At 52.4% G+C, this 10,966-nt stretch overlaps 3 protein-coding genes across 3 annotated transcripts; 2 read left to right on the top strand and 1 right to left on the bottom strand.

Annotated features, from left to right (window-relative positions):
• Nucleotides 1-1,064: 1,064 nt before the first annotated feature.
• GCG54_00015277 (uncharacterized protein) lies at nucleotides 1,065-1,803 on the top strand (the record flags this gene model as incomplete). The annotated part of the gene is made up of 2 exons (XM_045415087.1): nucleotides 1,065-1,283; nucleotides 1,468-1,803. 2 exons carry the CDS (start codon nucleotides 1,065-1,067, stop codon nucleotides 1,801-1,803), a joined length of 555 nt encoding a protein of 184 aa, XP_045257456.1.
• A 6,299-nt stretch (nucleotides 1,804-8,102) lies between these two features.
• GCG54_00015276 (uncharacterized protein) lies at nucleotides 8,103-8,852 on the bottom strand (the record flags this gene model as incomplete). The annotated part of the gene is made up of 1 exon (XM_045415086.1): nucleotides 8,103-8,852. One exon carries the CDS (start codon nucleotides 8,850-8,852, stop codon nucleotides 8,103-8,105), a length of 750 nt encoding a protein of 249 aa, XP_045257455.1.
• Nucleotides 8,853-10,083: 1,231 nt separating this feature from the next.
• On the top strand, nucleotides 10,084-10,683 carry GCG54_00015275 (uncharacterized protein; the record flags this gene model as incomplete). The annotated part of the gene is made up of 2 exons (XM_045415085.1): nucleotides 10,084-10,131; nucleotides 10,318-10,683. 2 exons carry the CDS (start codon nucleotides 10,084-10,086, stop codon nucleotides 10,681-10,683), a joined length of 414 nt encoding a protein of 137 aa, XP_045257454.1.
• Nucleotides 10,684-10,966: the final 283 nt, after the last annotated feature.

Raw genomic sequence — 10,966 nt, 5'->3', positions numbered from 1 at the left:
CGTTGTGGCCATCGTCCGCACTCGCGTCGCAGGCAAGAGCAGCGGCGATGTCAAAATCACACGCCGTGCTCCGCCTTCATATTTCTCGGTCTCTGTGAGAACCTGAAGCCTGACTCACCTCAGAGAGGTCAAAATCCACATAATAGCTGCGAGGAGTCTTAATTTCCTTCCGAAATGACTTCAAACTTGGGCCAAATATCAGACACAGCAGTGCTTTCCGTCTGACGCTTCACAGGCTCGAATGGCCTATCGACAATCTCCATTCTGCCATCCTCACTATCCGCCCCAGTTTCTGCGAAGATATCGAGACTTACTTTCAGTAAAGGCTGTTTTCCCAGTATTGACTTCATATTTCATTTTATTTCGTTCACCGGTAGCATGAGATGCGCGCATTCATGAATGAATTTCCCAAGCTATGGTCAATGGGCCACACTGACCAGTATCTTTTCCATCTACATAGTCTACTGAGAATACTTTTCTGGGATGAACAGATGAGACGTGGATTTGGATAAACTGGAGCGGTGGGATTTTAGATGTGTTGCTTCGAAAACATCTCTCTCAAAAGGCTTGGGATCCATGCCTCAATAGATTGCGTGGTAGATAGAATGACAGGACTTAGCATGTGTGAGAATAGGTATGCAGACATTAGCTAATGGACCGTTTGTGCAGAGGCCTTATGGGCGGTTGCAGCCGAATAATGGAGACCAATTACGTAGTTAAATCCGAGACATCACTCTCTGAGAGTAGGAGAGAGCGAGGTTTACGGCAACCGAGTCTCGACTCCGGCGCGTCGTGCTATTCAATAGAGCGCGAAAGAAGACAGCCAATCAGATATTTTAGCTTTTGACAATGGTGACTGGAGGAAGGTGCCGTAGGGCAAGTCTTCGAGGTGCGCGCGATCGCCGCGCGAAGGCCATACCTGATGTCGACGAGGCTCTGAAGAGATCCACGGCCAAACCTCCTGTTTACAACTTCAACACCAACTACACAACGACGGGGATTTATCGTTAGCTGCTGTTTCTCTTCTAACGCATTCGTATCTCAACCTCGCTATCACATCAAAGATGTCGTCTAGTGACCCTCAGATTCCATCCACCCCATCGATCCTACGAAATTCTGAGTCCGACAGTCCCGCGGCGGCTGGAGCAAGAGCCTCCTCCCATGAGCTTCCTGCCCTCCCTGAAATACTGGCCATGAGGAATTCGCTTTCTGCCAGTCTAGGGAGCACCGAAATGGAAATTGACCAGCCCACCGAGATGCAGAACCCCAGAACTCCGCAGCGCGTATGTTTACCCATTCACTAACCAAGGCGTTTCCAGCTGACCATTCTTCTAGCAGACAACTGACCCCACCTCGAGCCCCCTCTCGTCTCCTCCAGCAGAGATCATCACTCCCCCATGGATGCGATCAGCAGTGAGTAGGCCCATCTCAACATCATCACTTACCTATCAATCTAATCAGAAGTAGGACCCTCCTTGGACAACGGACGATCTCAAAGCTATCCACAATTTCTTCAGGACGCAGTACGGTCCTTTTGCCCTTGGCACCGTCGTTCGCATGCTCGGCCGCCGTGACTTTTCCGATGTGGCAGCGCACATAATCAACTTTCGACAGTCGGCCCTGGCTATCCAAGTCGCCCGTGGTCAGCGCAACCACCCAGGACACGATGCCCCCATCGCCCACAAGACAAAGGGCCAGTTCTCGATATTTGGCGGGATCAGTGACATGGAAGTTAGTGTATATGACATGGAGGGCAACCTGCTTGAAGTTTACGAGGTAGATCCGGAAACCCCGTATCGGTAGGCAGGCCGGTCGGCTTTTGTCAAAAGGGAAGGTGCGCCTGTGACGGAGGGGATCAACAACTAGAGCTGCGTCGCTCTCATCACATGTACTAGAAGCTGGTTTTGTTTGAAGATAATGCAGGGTTGATGCAGTTGACCGCTTTAAGGAGTCATAAGTGAGAATAACTGGCTAGATTTGCTATAGATATCTATCATCTGGCGTGTGGGTAGTATCATCCCCTCCATCCCTGAAAAACGACTGTTCGATCGCTGAGAAGAGCGGACTCTTTCGCGCTGATATCCAGCCTTATTATTTGACTGCATGATATCTTGTGCCTAGAATTATCGCGAAGCAGGTCTACTTTGCCCTAGATTTAAGTAACCCAGTAGAAAATGATTAATTTAAGCGACTACTGGAGTTGGCCTTTAGGCGGTATTGACTATTGAGGGGTAATGAGTGCCGACCGCAGCAGCCCGACCAGCAACAACCGCGTGATTGCCTCGGCCTAAACCGCACTTCCGACTCAAGTTTGGGCCGTTCAAGACTGAACTACCGGTCAAAGCGAGATACCCGACCTTCGCATGTCTAATTACACAACGCTCGCAACTTCCCACCGTCACAACACTGCTCAATCTGCCCACCTGTTCGAATCCCTTTTTTTTTCTTTTTTTCGCATAGTTCTTTCTAACTACCAAGGCTTCATACCTCGAAGGTTCGCGCGAAAATGGGTACCAAAAACGAAAAGAAGATTGTCAGAGGGCAGCTCCTGACCAATGGAATTCTGAAGAGGCTATCGGCCGAAAGTGAGGGTGTTCCCTTGGGCCCGCGAACCTCCCCTCCCATCGTACGTGGTTACTTCCCATAGAGTTCCAGTCAAAACACGCAACTTTTATTGGAAGAATAATACACTAATTAACTCGTTTTAGATCCTGCCTACCCATCCGCCGTTGAAGGAGACGCCAAAGTGGTACATGCCCTTTGACCCCTCATCGAAGACCAAGGAGTCCGACAAGACCAAGGCCCATCGCAGCACCAAGAATATTCCTGCAAGCACCAACTCTGATAGAACTCACGGAATCAAGCCCAATCCCCGCCCAAGCGACAGAGAAAGCTCCGTTGTCGTTGAGAATGTCTTGCGGGTAGCTCCAGAGGCAGTCGACAGGGCGTACGCCAGCGCTTTCCAAGCTATCGACGAGATTGTCTCCGCCAACCTAGAGACTAACTATGGCCCAAGGCCTGCTTTCGGGAATACATTGATTCTAGCCAACCGACGCAATGTTATCCAGGAGACGCTCCCACTTTTCGGCAAAGCACTTTGGATGAACGATACGGCTGTGACGCTCGTGTTGAGCAAGTTGGTCCTGAGAGATGAGAGATTCTCAACAATCGACCCGATTGTAAGCAAGGCTGTCGCCGAAAGTGAAGTCGGAGAAGTTCAACGACTCCAGCGGAAGTTCAAGCAAGCGCATGGCGACAAGGACACTATACTCGTGCCCGTGAACATAGACAATCAGCATTGGGTATTGTTCGCCTGGAGCAGCGACGGAACCGTCAGGTTCTATGATTCCATGGCCAGTGAGGGCAACCGAACCACGGCCACAAGAGAATTTATCCGCTTTGCTAATCGCATCGCACCGTCAAAACCTCTTCTGCAACCAATCGTCAACTTCAGGGTGAGTAGCATAGATGTTCCTGGTCACAAGACACGGTTTAACTAACATGAAACAATGCAGTGCCCGCAGCAGCCCAATACCTATGACTGCGGCCTTTTTGTCATGCGTCAAGCTGATCTCCTGACCGCAGCCTCCATCCCCAACTACACCGCGCCGCCTTTGGAGACCAGCGCGCTGAGAGCCTACTACAAGGCCATCTTTTTGGCAGGAAATCCGGAATAGCGGACAAATCCTCGCCGGCATTGAGTCATTCCTTTTTATTTCTTCCTTCGTTGTTACACTGTTCCTTTTTACATTCGCTTGGAAGACTTCACTGGTTCAAGGGAGACTCTTTGCTTCACATTGGGGGCAGTTCTACCCCTCTGGCCTTTTACTTGCTTTTTCAATTGATGATTCCGGGGTATATGATTACCCTGAAGAGGAACACTTGTCCTGCTGAAACTCGTCCTTCTTTCTCATTGCTCTTCTGGCTTTAATGTGTGTGTGATTGTTGCAAGTTATGTTGAGCTTCTTAACTGACATGCCAGTCCTATGAAACTGGCACCTTGATGATTTCAAGCTTCATCCCCCGTTTGAAGGAGCGCTAATTTCTGAACTTGGTTTAAGCTCTGGAGTTCGGAGTTCACACCTTTTTAAACCTAAGGAAGCAGGCCTTACGATTTCGTATCAGTCTGAATGCAGTACAGAAGATCGCGGGTAGCAAACGAACAATACCCTTATTGAAATTCTCTCAGATTATTTATCCTTATTACTCTTGACAATCCTATGAGGCGTCCATTCTTAAATAGGTCAATGAAGTTAACCTTGGGGTCAGATCTCCACCACCCTCGCCTTAACCTTCATTCGTCTATCTATAACTTCGTGAAATTGTTAACTTCAGGGCCGGAGGCACAAGCTGATTAGGATTAATACAGTGTCGTAGCTTGTAGGTTAGCAGAACTCTTGCGTAATTTCCGCATTTATTGACAGGTAGCTTATTTGGGGGGAGTGGGGGACGATCGTGAAAACTTCATGTCTTGAGATATGACCTATGCTTTCTCTCGAAAAGCTCAGATGATTGACTGGAATGAAGTGTTGCAGGGTAAAAGCAACCGTTTTAATATGCTTAAAGAGCTTAGCGAAAGGTGGACATAACCGGTGAAAGTCATAGCTTGACTGTGATTAGCACGTGAGGGTTAGTACCATCTTCTCAGGATGTTACGGCTCTCTGATTGGTCGCAAGACTTGCCTCAGGCTGCCTTGCTACTGATGTCTGTCTCAAAGGTTCGCATCACAGTTAAACGACGTCACACAACCTTCAAGCGGTAGATATCAATGAGAAAGGCGGAGTTCCATTCGGGTCAACCGTATCAGGCCATGAAACCCTTGTCATACGCATGGGTCCAAATCCAACGCCCCTCATCCGCCATGCACGAGAACAAGGGAGATGGGGGAAGCGTGTGCATGCTTTTCGCCCTGACAAATGAGTGCAAATGATGTTCGCAAATTTGAATGCACGCCGAAGCATCCATAGTAACCTTCATCGGGCCTTGAAACACTACGCCGGCGCAGGTTTCAACGCCCGCTCCTGGGATCCCACAAATGGCACGGGAGTTGTTGGAGTTTTGGGTGTGATCGCTATCCGTGGCAAGGTGTGTGTCGATAACAGAGCGTGGCCACACAGGCGATGGACATCGTGATATTTGCTTAACGCATTCGCGCGCAGCAGAAGTCATCACAAGCACGCAGCGGATGGTTTCAGATTGTAGAGCGCAAGGACTATTTCGCGAGGCGCGGTCGAGCAGAAAGGGGCCAGGTGGCAGCGAAAGTGCGAATGCTTTAGCAAAGGGGGAAGATGGTCGCTGGACTGGCTAGCACTGTTACGGGCTACGTGTGATTGGCGCGTGGCGGGGCATACCATCTGCCCAGGATGGTACGGGTCTCTGATTGGCCGCAGGACAACGAATTGTCCCTGCTTTAGTGGATCCTTTCCCAAATGTCCCTTCACAGGAGGGAAGCAGTTCGGAAATTCAGATGTGGGGGTGAGTCAATACCAGTACCACATGAAGGGGAAACGAAGGAACGGAAGATGTGCCGGAGGTGGAATGCGACAAGACGTGTAGAGGACTTCGCGGAGGGTATGGGATTCCGCAGATACGATGCGGACGGGGGCCATCGATTTCTGTTTTCGAGCCTTCAAAGAGAAAAAAGAGCTGCGAGGGATCACACGAGGACAAGAGTTAGCGCTGCGCGTTTCGTTCTGGTGAAATTTTACTGTGTTGCCAAACTTGGAGATGGTGCTGTCTCGTGGGAGTTGGTGTAGAAGAGGAGGGAGAAAGGTCACGGACGCACCACACCCACTGCGATCGCGGGGTTCTACCACAACTGGCAGGCTTTGGTAGGCATGCAGTGGTGCAGTTGTGCAGGTCTTTGCCTTGCCTCCCCCGTCACAAATTGGCGGATAGAAGATGAAACGAAATCGATGGAACTGGCTGGTACAGGTATGCCATTGGGACGCCGTCTCCATCGCGGTCGAAAAGGACCGGATCGGTCGCGTTCTGCTGGCTCCCTCGGGGCCAGCAGCCGAGAGCACCTTGGTTCGGATCAAGTCGAGCCACTTCGCGCAGCAGACGGCCGTCCATGTGAGATTGAATCGTCAGCAAAGAGTGAAGGCAGCCAGTGGCAAAGGTTTGGCTTCGACATGACCAATTCGCAAAGGTCAGAGAGGGAATTGGTGGGTGTGCCGTCTGGTGCGATGCGGATGGACGAAAGGCTGGGGTCAGTGGGGCCCAACACTGACGGGCACGAGACGAGGATGACATGACTGCCCTTTCCTGTCTGGAAAGCACCTCTTACCTCTGTCCGTACCTAGGGAAAGACTCGGCATCATCCAAGGCACCCAGGCTGCAAGGTCCTGATGTGTGCCTGACGACCTCAGGCATCTCAGGCATCCCAGGCACCCCAGGCACCCCAGGCACCCCAGGCATCTCAGGCCCCTCAAGCACCTCAGGCACCCGGGATACGAGTGGCCGTCGGTCCAAGTGATCGGCGCAAGGCGTGAATCCCACAATAGCGAATCCGGATAACACGACGTGATGACCGGGACGAGATGCTGGTGGGCGTCGATGAGACATTGGATTCTGCCTGCAATCATTCGACACGGGCTGACCGACATCCGCGACATTGAGAGAGTGCGATCGACATGAAGGATGGTCGAGGAAGAGACACAAGATTCCCTCGCTGACGATGCATCTTGTGATGATGTATCCCGCGAATCCTGCTCGTGACTGCGAATGACACCAACTTGCCAACCGGGGACGCCTCGTGAAGAAGACAGGATCGGCTGGTCCAGACCCTGCCGGCTATCGCGTCGTGCCCGACCGTCCCAGGTGAAGGAGGCAGGTGTCCAGGGAAAACAACTGGCCACTGCCTCGCGTTTTCCCATGTCGAGGGCATGTATCCTGAGTACTCTCCCTGGCCAGTAGATGCTCGCCGTTCTTCCAGAGACCCATAAGTTCGATTCTGACGACACCAAGTGCCATCAGGATATGTGGGACGGAGTCTGAACCGGCCAACGAGAGACATGTCCCTGGATGTACCAGAGGAAGTCCTGCGAGGGAAGGGAGAGGCGGACGGAGGGAAGGAGAGGCGATGGGCTGGGAAGGTCGAAAGGACAGTTGCAGGAAGGAAGATGAAGCGGAGGTAGGTGTCGGCGGAGGTGTCATGTGATCCGCATGGCCCGTGGGTGATCATGGAAGGAAAGCGAAAGAGAGGACCGGAGCAGGGGCAGGTGGGCTGAGGCACCATGGGATGGGCAACTGCTCCAAGTGGGAGGACCGGTCGTGGTGCATCGCATGACACCAGGCGGGGAGGCGCTCGTCATTGTTGTTGGCGGGCTTCGCTTCACAGACTGAGTGAAGAATGGCATGCGAAATGGCCTGGGGCTGTCCAAGCAGGCCGAAATGCCATGAGAATACCGATTGGATTTGTCTCGCAGGCGATGCGATATTCTCTTGTCCTTTGCGCTTTCGTGTGCGTCGGACGACTGAAGTTGACGTGGCTGTAGGGAATCGGTAGGCGAAGCAGGCAAATTGGCCGGGGAAACTCGATGTGTGAAGTTGAAATAAAGTAGTCGGCGGGTCCAGAGATCCAGAATGGACCAGCGTGCGGTTGACTGATGGCTAGCTTGGCTGGTTGTGGCTGTATTACTGCATCGACGGCAGGGTTGTTAGCAGGGTCATAGCTGAGAGGTACCTTAGTGGCGGCGATGGAGCGGTTCTGTCGCTGCAACCAATCAAAGAGAATAAGTCACTCCAGTGTGCTCTGTGGGCCCTTTCTCAAATCATAATGTCCCTCCTCCGACCCGAACGTTTTCTTACAGCGACCAAATGCCGATGCGAGTCCTCAGTTTGTGCGAGCATTGGATACTTACAACCAACTCGACCAATCTCAATACCATCAATGGGCATTTTTTCCAAATCAGTGAGCATTCAGACAACGTCACTACATCACTCAATGCATGGAAAATGGTTCAAGATGGGGGCCGGACGCTTGCAGCGTCGAAGAATTCTTTTTTGAAGAAAAGGAAGAAGAGCAAAACAAAACAAACACAGAAACAAATCCCACAAACCAGACAAGACAGACAGAAACAAGCGACGGGAAACTCGATCAAAGATTGCGGTAGACCGCATCCCGTGCATCACGTACCACCTTGCGTCTTTTCGACGCTGGTAGACCCAGCTTCCTGCCAATTTTCTCTGCCTCCTTCGCCAACGCATCCGCATATGCGTCGGTCTTTTCCTCCTCTGTCATTTCGAGTGCGGCTTCTTTCTTTTCAGCGAGGTTTTGGCGACGTTTGGCCTTGGCCTCCTCCTTCTTCACCTCCCTAGCCCTGGCGGCCTCCGCTATTCCGCGTTCAGCGGCGGTCACGGGCTCTACATCAATACCGGGGCGACCAAGAATGTGCCTTATGATGCCGTCTGCCGAGATGCATGACTCCTCAGAGTCATATGGGTCCTGCATTATGGCGGACGGGTCAAAAATGTCTGTGGATGGGCCCAGATCTTCCGCCATCATGGAGTCGAGCAGGGGCATGGAGGCGCCGGCAGGGGATAAACCTGACAGATCTGCATTCATAGTCTGAATTGATTCAATCGCCATATTGAGGTCGGCAGCCTGGGCCTGGTACTCGTCAAAGAGGGGGTCGTCTGGGTCTGCTTTGGTGTCGAGAGTCGGCTCGGATATCTGGGAAGCACTCTTGTCGCGCCTGACGATCTCAATGGAGGAGGCTTCGGGCGTGGGTTCCTTGAAGCTTTTGGTTTGCTTCTTCTTCGGACCTTTGATCTGGTGGTAGTCTCTGAAGAGCTCCAAGGCTCTCCGGGCGCTCTTGGCTGTGAAGCCAGCACTGCTCTCCAACATGGCTTGCGTAATGTAGCCGGGGCGCTCGGCGGAAGTCTCCTAAAGATCCCACAGAGGGCGCCCTGGCTCATTTGCGAGCCACAGCTCGGTCAGGGTAGTCATTGGGCCGACGATGTCACGCGGCGGTTCCCGGGTGTTGTTGATGTATCCATCGGGGTACCATTTCCCATGCCAACGGTCTTCAAGGAGCGCCAGCTTGGCCTGGTAGTGAAGATGGGCGGTCTTGACTTCAACCCCAGAGTCTGCGTATGCTTTAACGACCCCTGTTGCAGTGGCGTGGCCGTGAACATGAAATGCCGCCACCTCTTTCGAGGTGGCGGGCGTTTGGTCAACGAAAGCTGCAAAGTTGTCGTGGGTTGCCTTTTGTGTGAAAGGGTACTTTTTGATGAGCGACTAGCAACGTGTTAGTCTTCAGATAAGTTGAGATCGCAAAAAGTGGTAAGATAGCGACTTACCCGGTCGTGAGGTTTGGCATCGTCGGCCATGTTCTCGAATTGCCGCTGGACAAGGTAGGTATGGAAGCTGGCTGGCGAAGTGACACAAGGGTGCGATCGAGAAGAGAGAAAAAAAATGGGATAAAGCAAACACGAAGAAGCTGCAACCAAACTGGAAGATTGTTCTGACTAGAGAGAAAGAACTGGCTGGTCGCTGGTTCGAGTATACCTAGTCAACTTGCCGGTCGCGAAGAGAGGAATGTAGCAGGGTAAGATTGGCTGCTACGAAAAACAAAAACAAAAACACACCTAATAAACACACCGCGATATCTTCTCCGCGATAAGTTATCCTCACCGGGCATCGGGTCGGTGTGGATCGCGTAGCACCGACCCAGGTACGTACTCGCCGCATCGACAGACGTGACAATAACACCGCCACCATCACCACCTCCACCTCCACCGCATCAAAATTGCAGACCCATCCATGTCATAGGGCGTTTGCCTCGTCTATAATCTTCTGCATCCCCCTCTCCCATCAAGTATTTCAATTTTGAACCGTGATCCTTCCTCCATTCCAGTCGCCGACCCAACGCCGCCACGTCTCGTTTCTCGAGGCAGCTGCAACTGCAGGAGCCAACCGCCATCACTTGGCGGACCTTTCACCAGGTTTCTATTTGTGCTACCTCACCCCAGCGCACCATTTCGGGCTTCGTCAACAGCTTGTCGCTTGACTTTGCCAAATTCTTAGCCAAAACAACACCACTCCAACGTCAAGCACTGAAGTGACAACTTTCGAGATGTCGTCCTCTGAACACTCCACTTGCCCTCCCTCTGCGGCTCCAGCGGTAAGCTCCCGACCCATCTTCTCCAACTGCACATCTGGTCTATCTACCCAGGAGGATCCAAATATCTCCGTGAACGCCAGCCAAGATTCCAGCTTGAAACCCTCTGACACTGCAGTGGCCAGGCAGGCCCGCCCGCTCGCACTTTCCCATCTTCAAAAAGACTACTCTGACTCATTATTCTCGCAGGACCGGCGCTGGAGTACAAACGACATCCGCGCCATGATTCGAATCTTCGAAACGTACGCCGGCCCCTTCGCCGTGGGCACCGTCGCGGAGCTGCTCGACCGCGCAGGCCACATGGAGGTTGGGAAATGGATCATCCTGCACCGGCAGTCTGCGCACGCTCTATTCGTTTCCGAGGCAAAAAGAGCCACCGGCGCGAGAAGGCGGCCCAAGATTGCTCCGTCCTACTGCCTGCCCATCGCCTGCCCCCTTGGCGGCGGCGTCACAAGCGTCATCGGCGGCATTGACGACTTCAAGCTGCGCGTCTACTTGGATGGATCTTTGACGGGGTCGTTTGGACTCCAGCTTCCAGCGACGGAGGAGGAGTAGTGGCTGCGCAAGCTGGGTGGGACTTTGCATGAGAGCTGCCGTGGATGCCGGCAGCGACAAGACGTTGCTCTAAGATACTGGAACCTTTGGGCATTTTTGGGGAATCAAAACGACACTGTGGGAAGCGAAACTCAGTCTATGGTTTGGCACGATTCTTTTTCGTTCCACCAGAACGAGCCGACATCGAAGGATCAAAAAGAGATGCTACCTTTGCGGTTCGGGGAGGCCTACGGCAGATGAAGATGCTAAATAGGGACCGTTTCTTCGTAACTCGATGCAGAGA

Source organism: Colletotrichum gloeosporioides, assembly GCF_011800055.1.
Source record: "Colletotrichum gloeosporioides strain Lc1 chromosome Unknown consensus_99, whole genome shotgun sequence".
In the NCBI taxonomy this organism is placed as follows: Eukaryota; Fungi; Ascomycota; class Sordariomycetes; order Glomerellales; family Glomerellaceae; genus Colletotrichum; species Colletotrichum gloeosporioides.
This window is presented reverse-complemented; position numbering and strand designations above follow the sequence as displayed.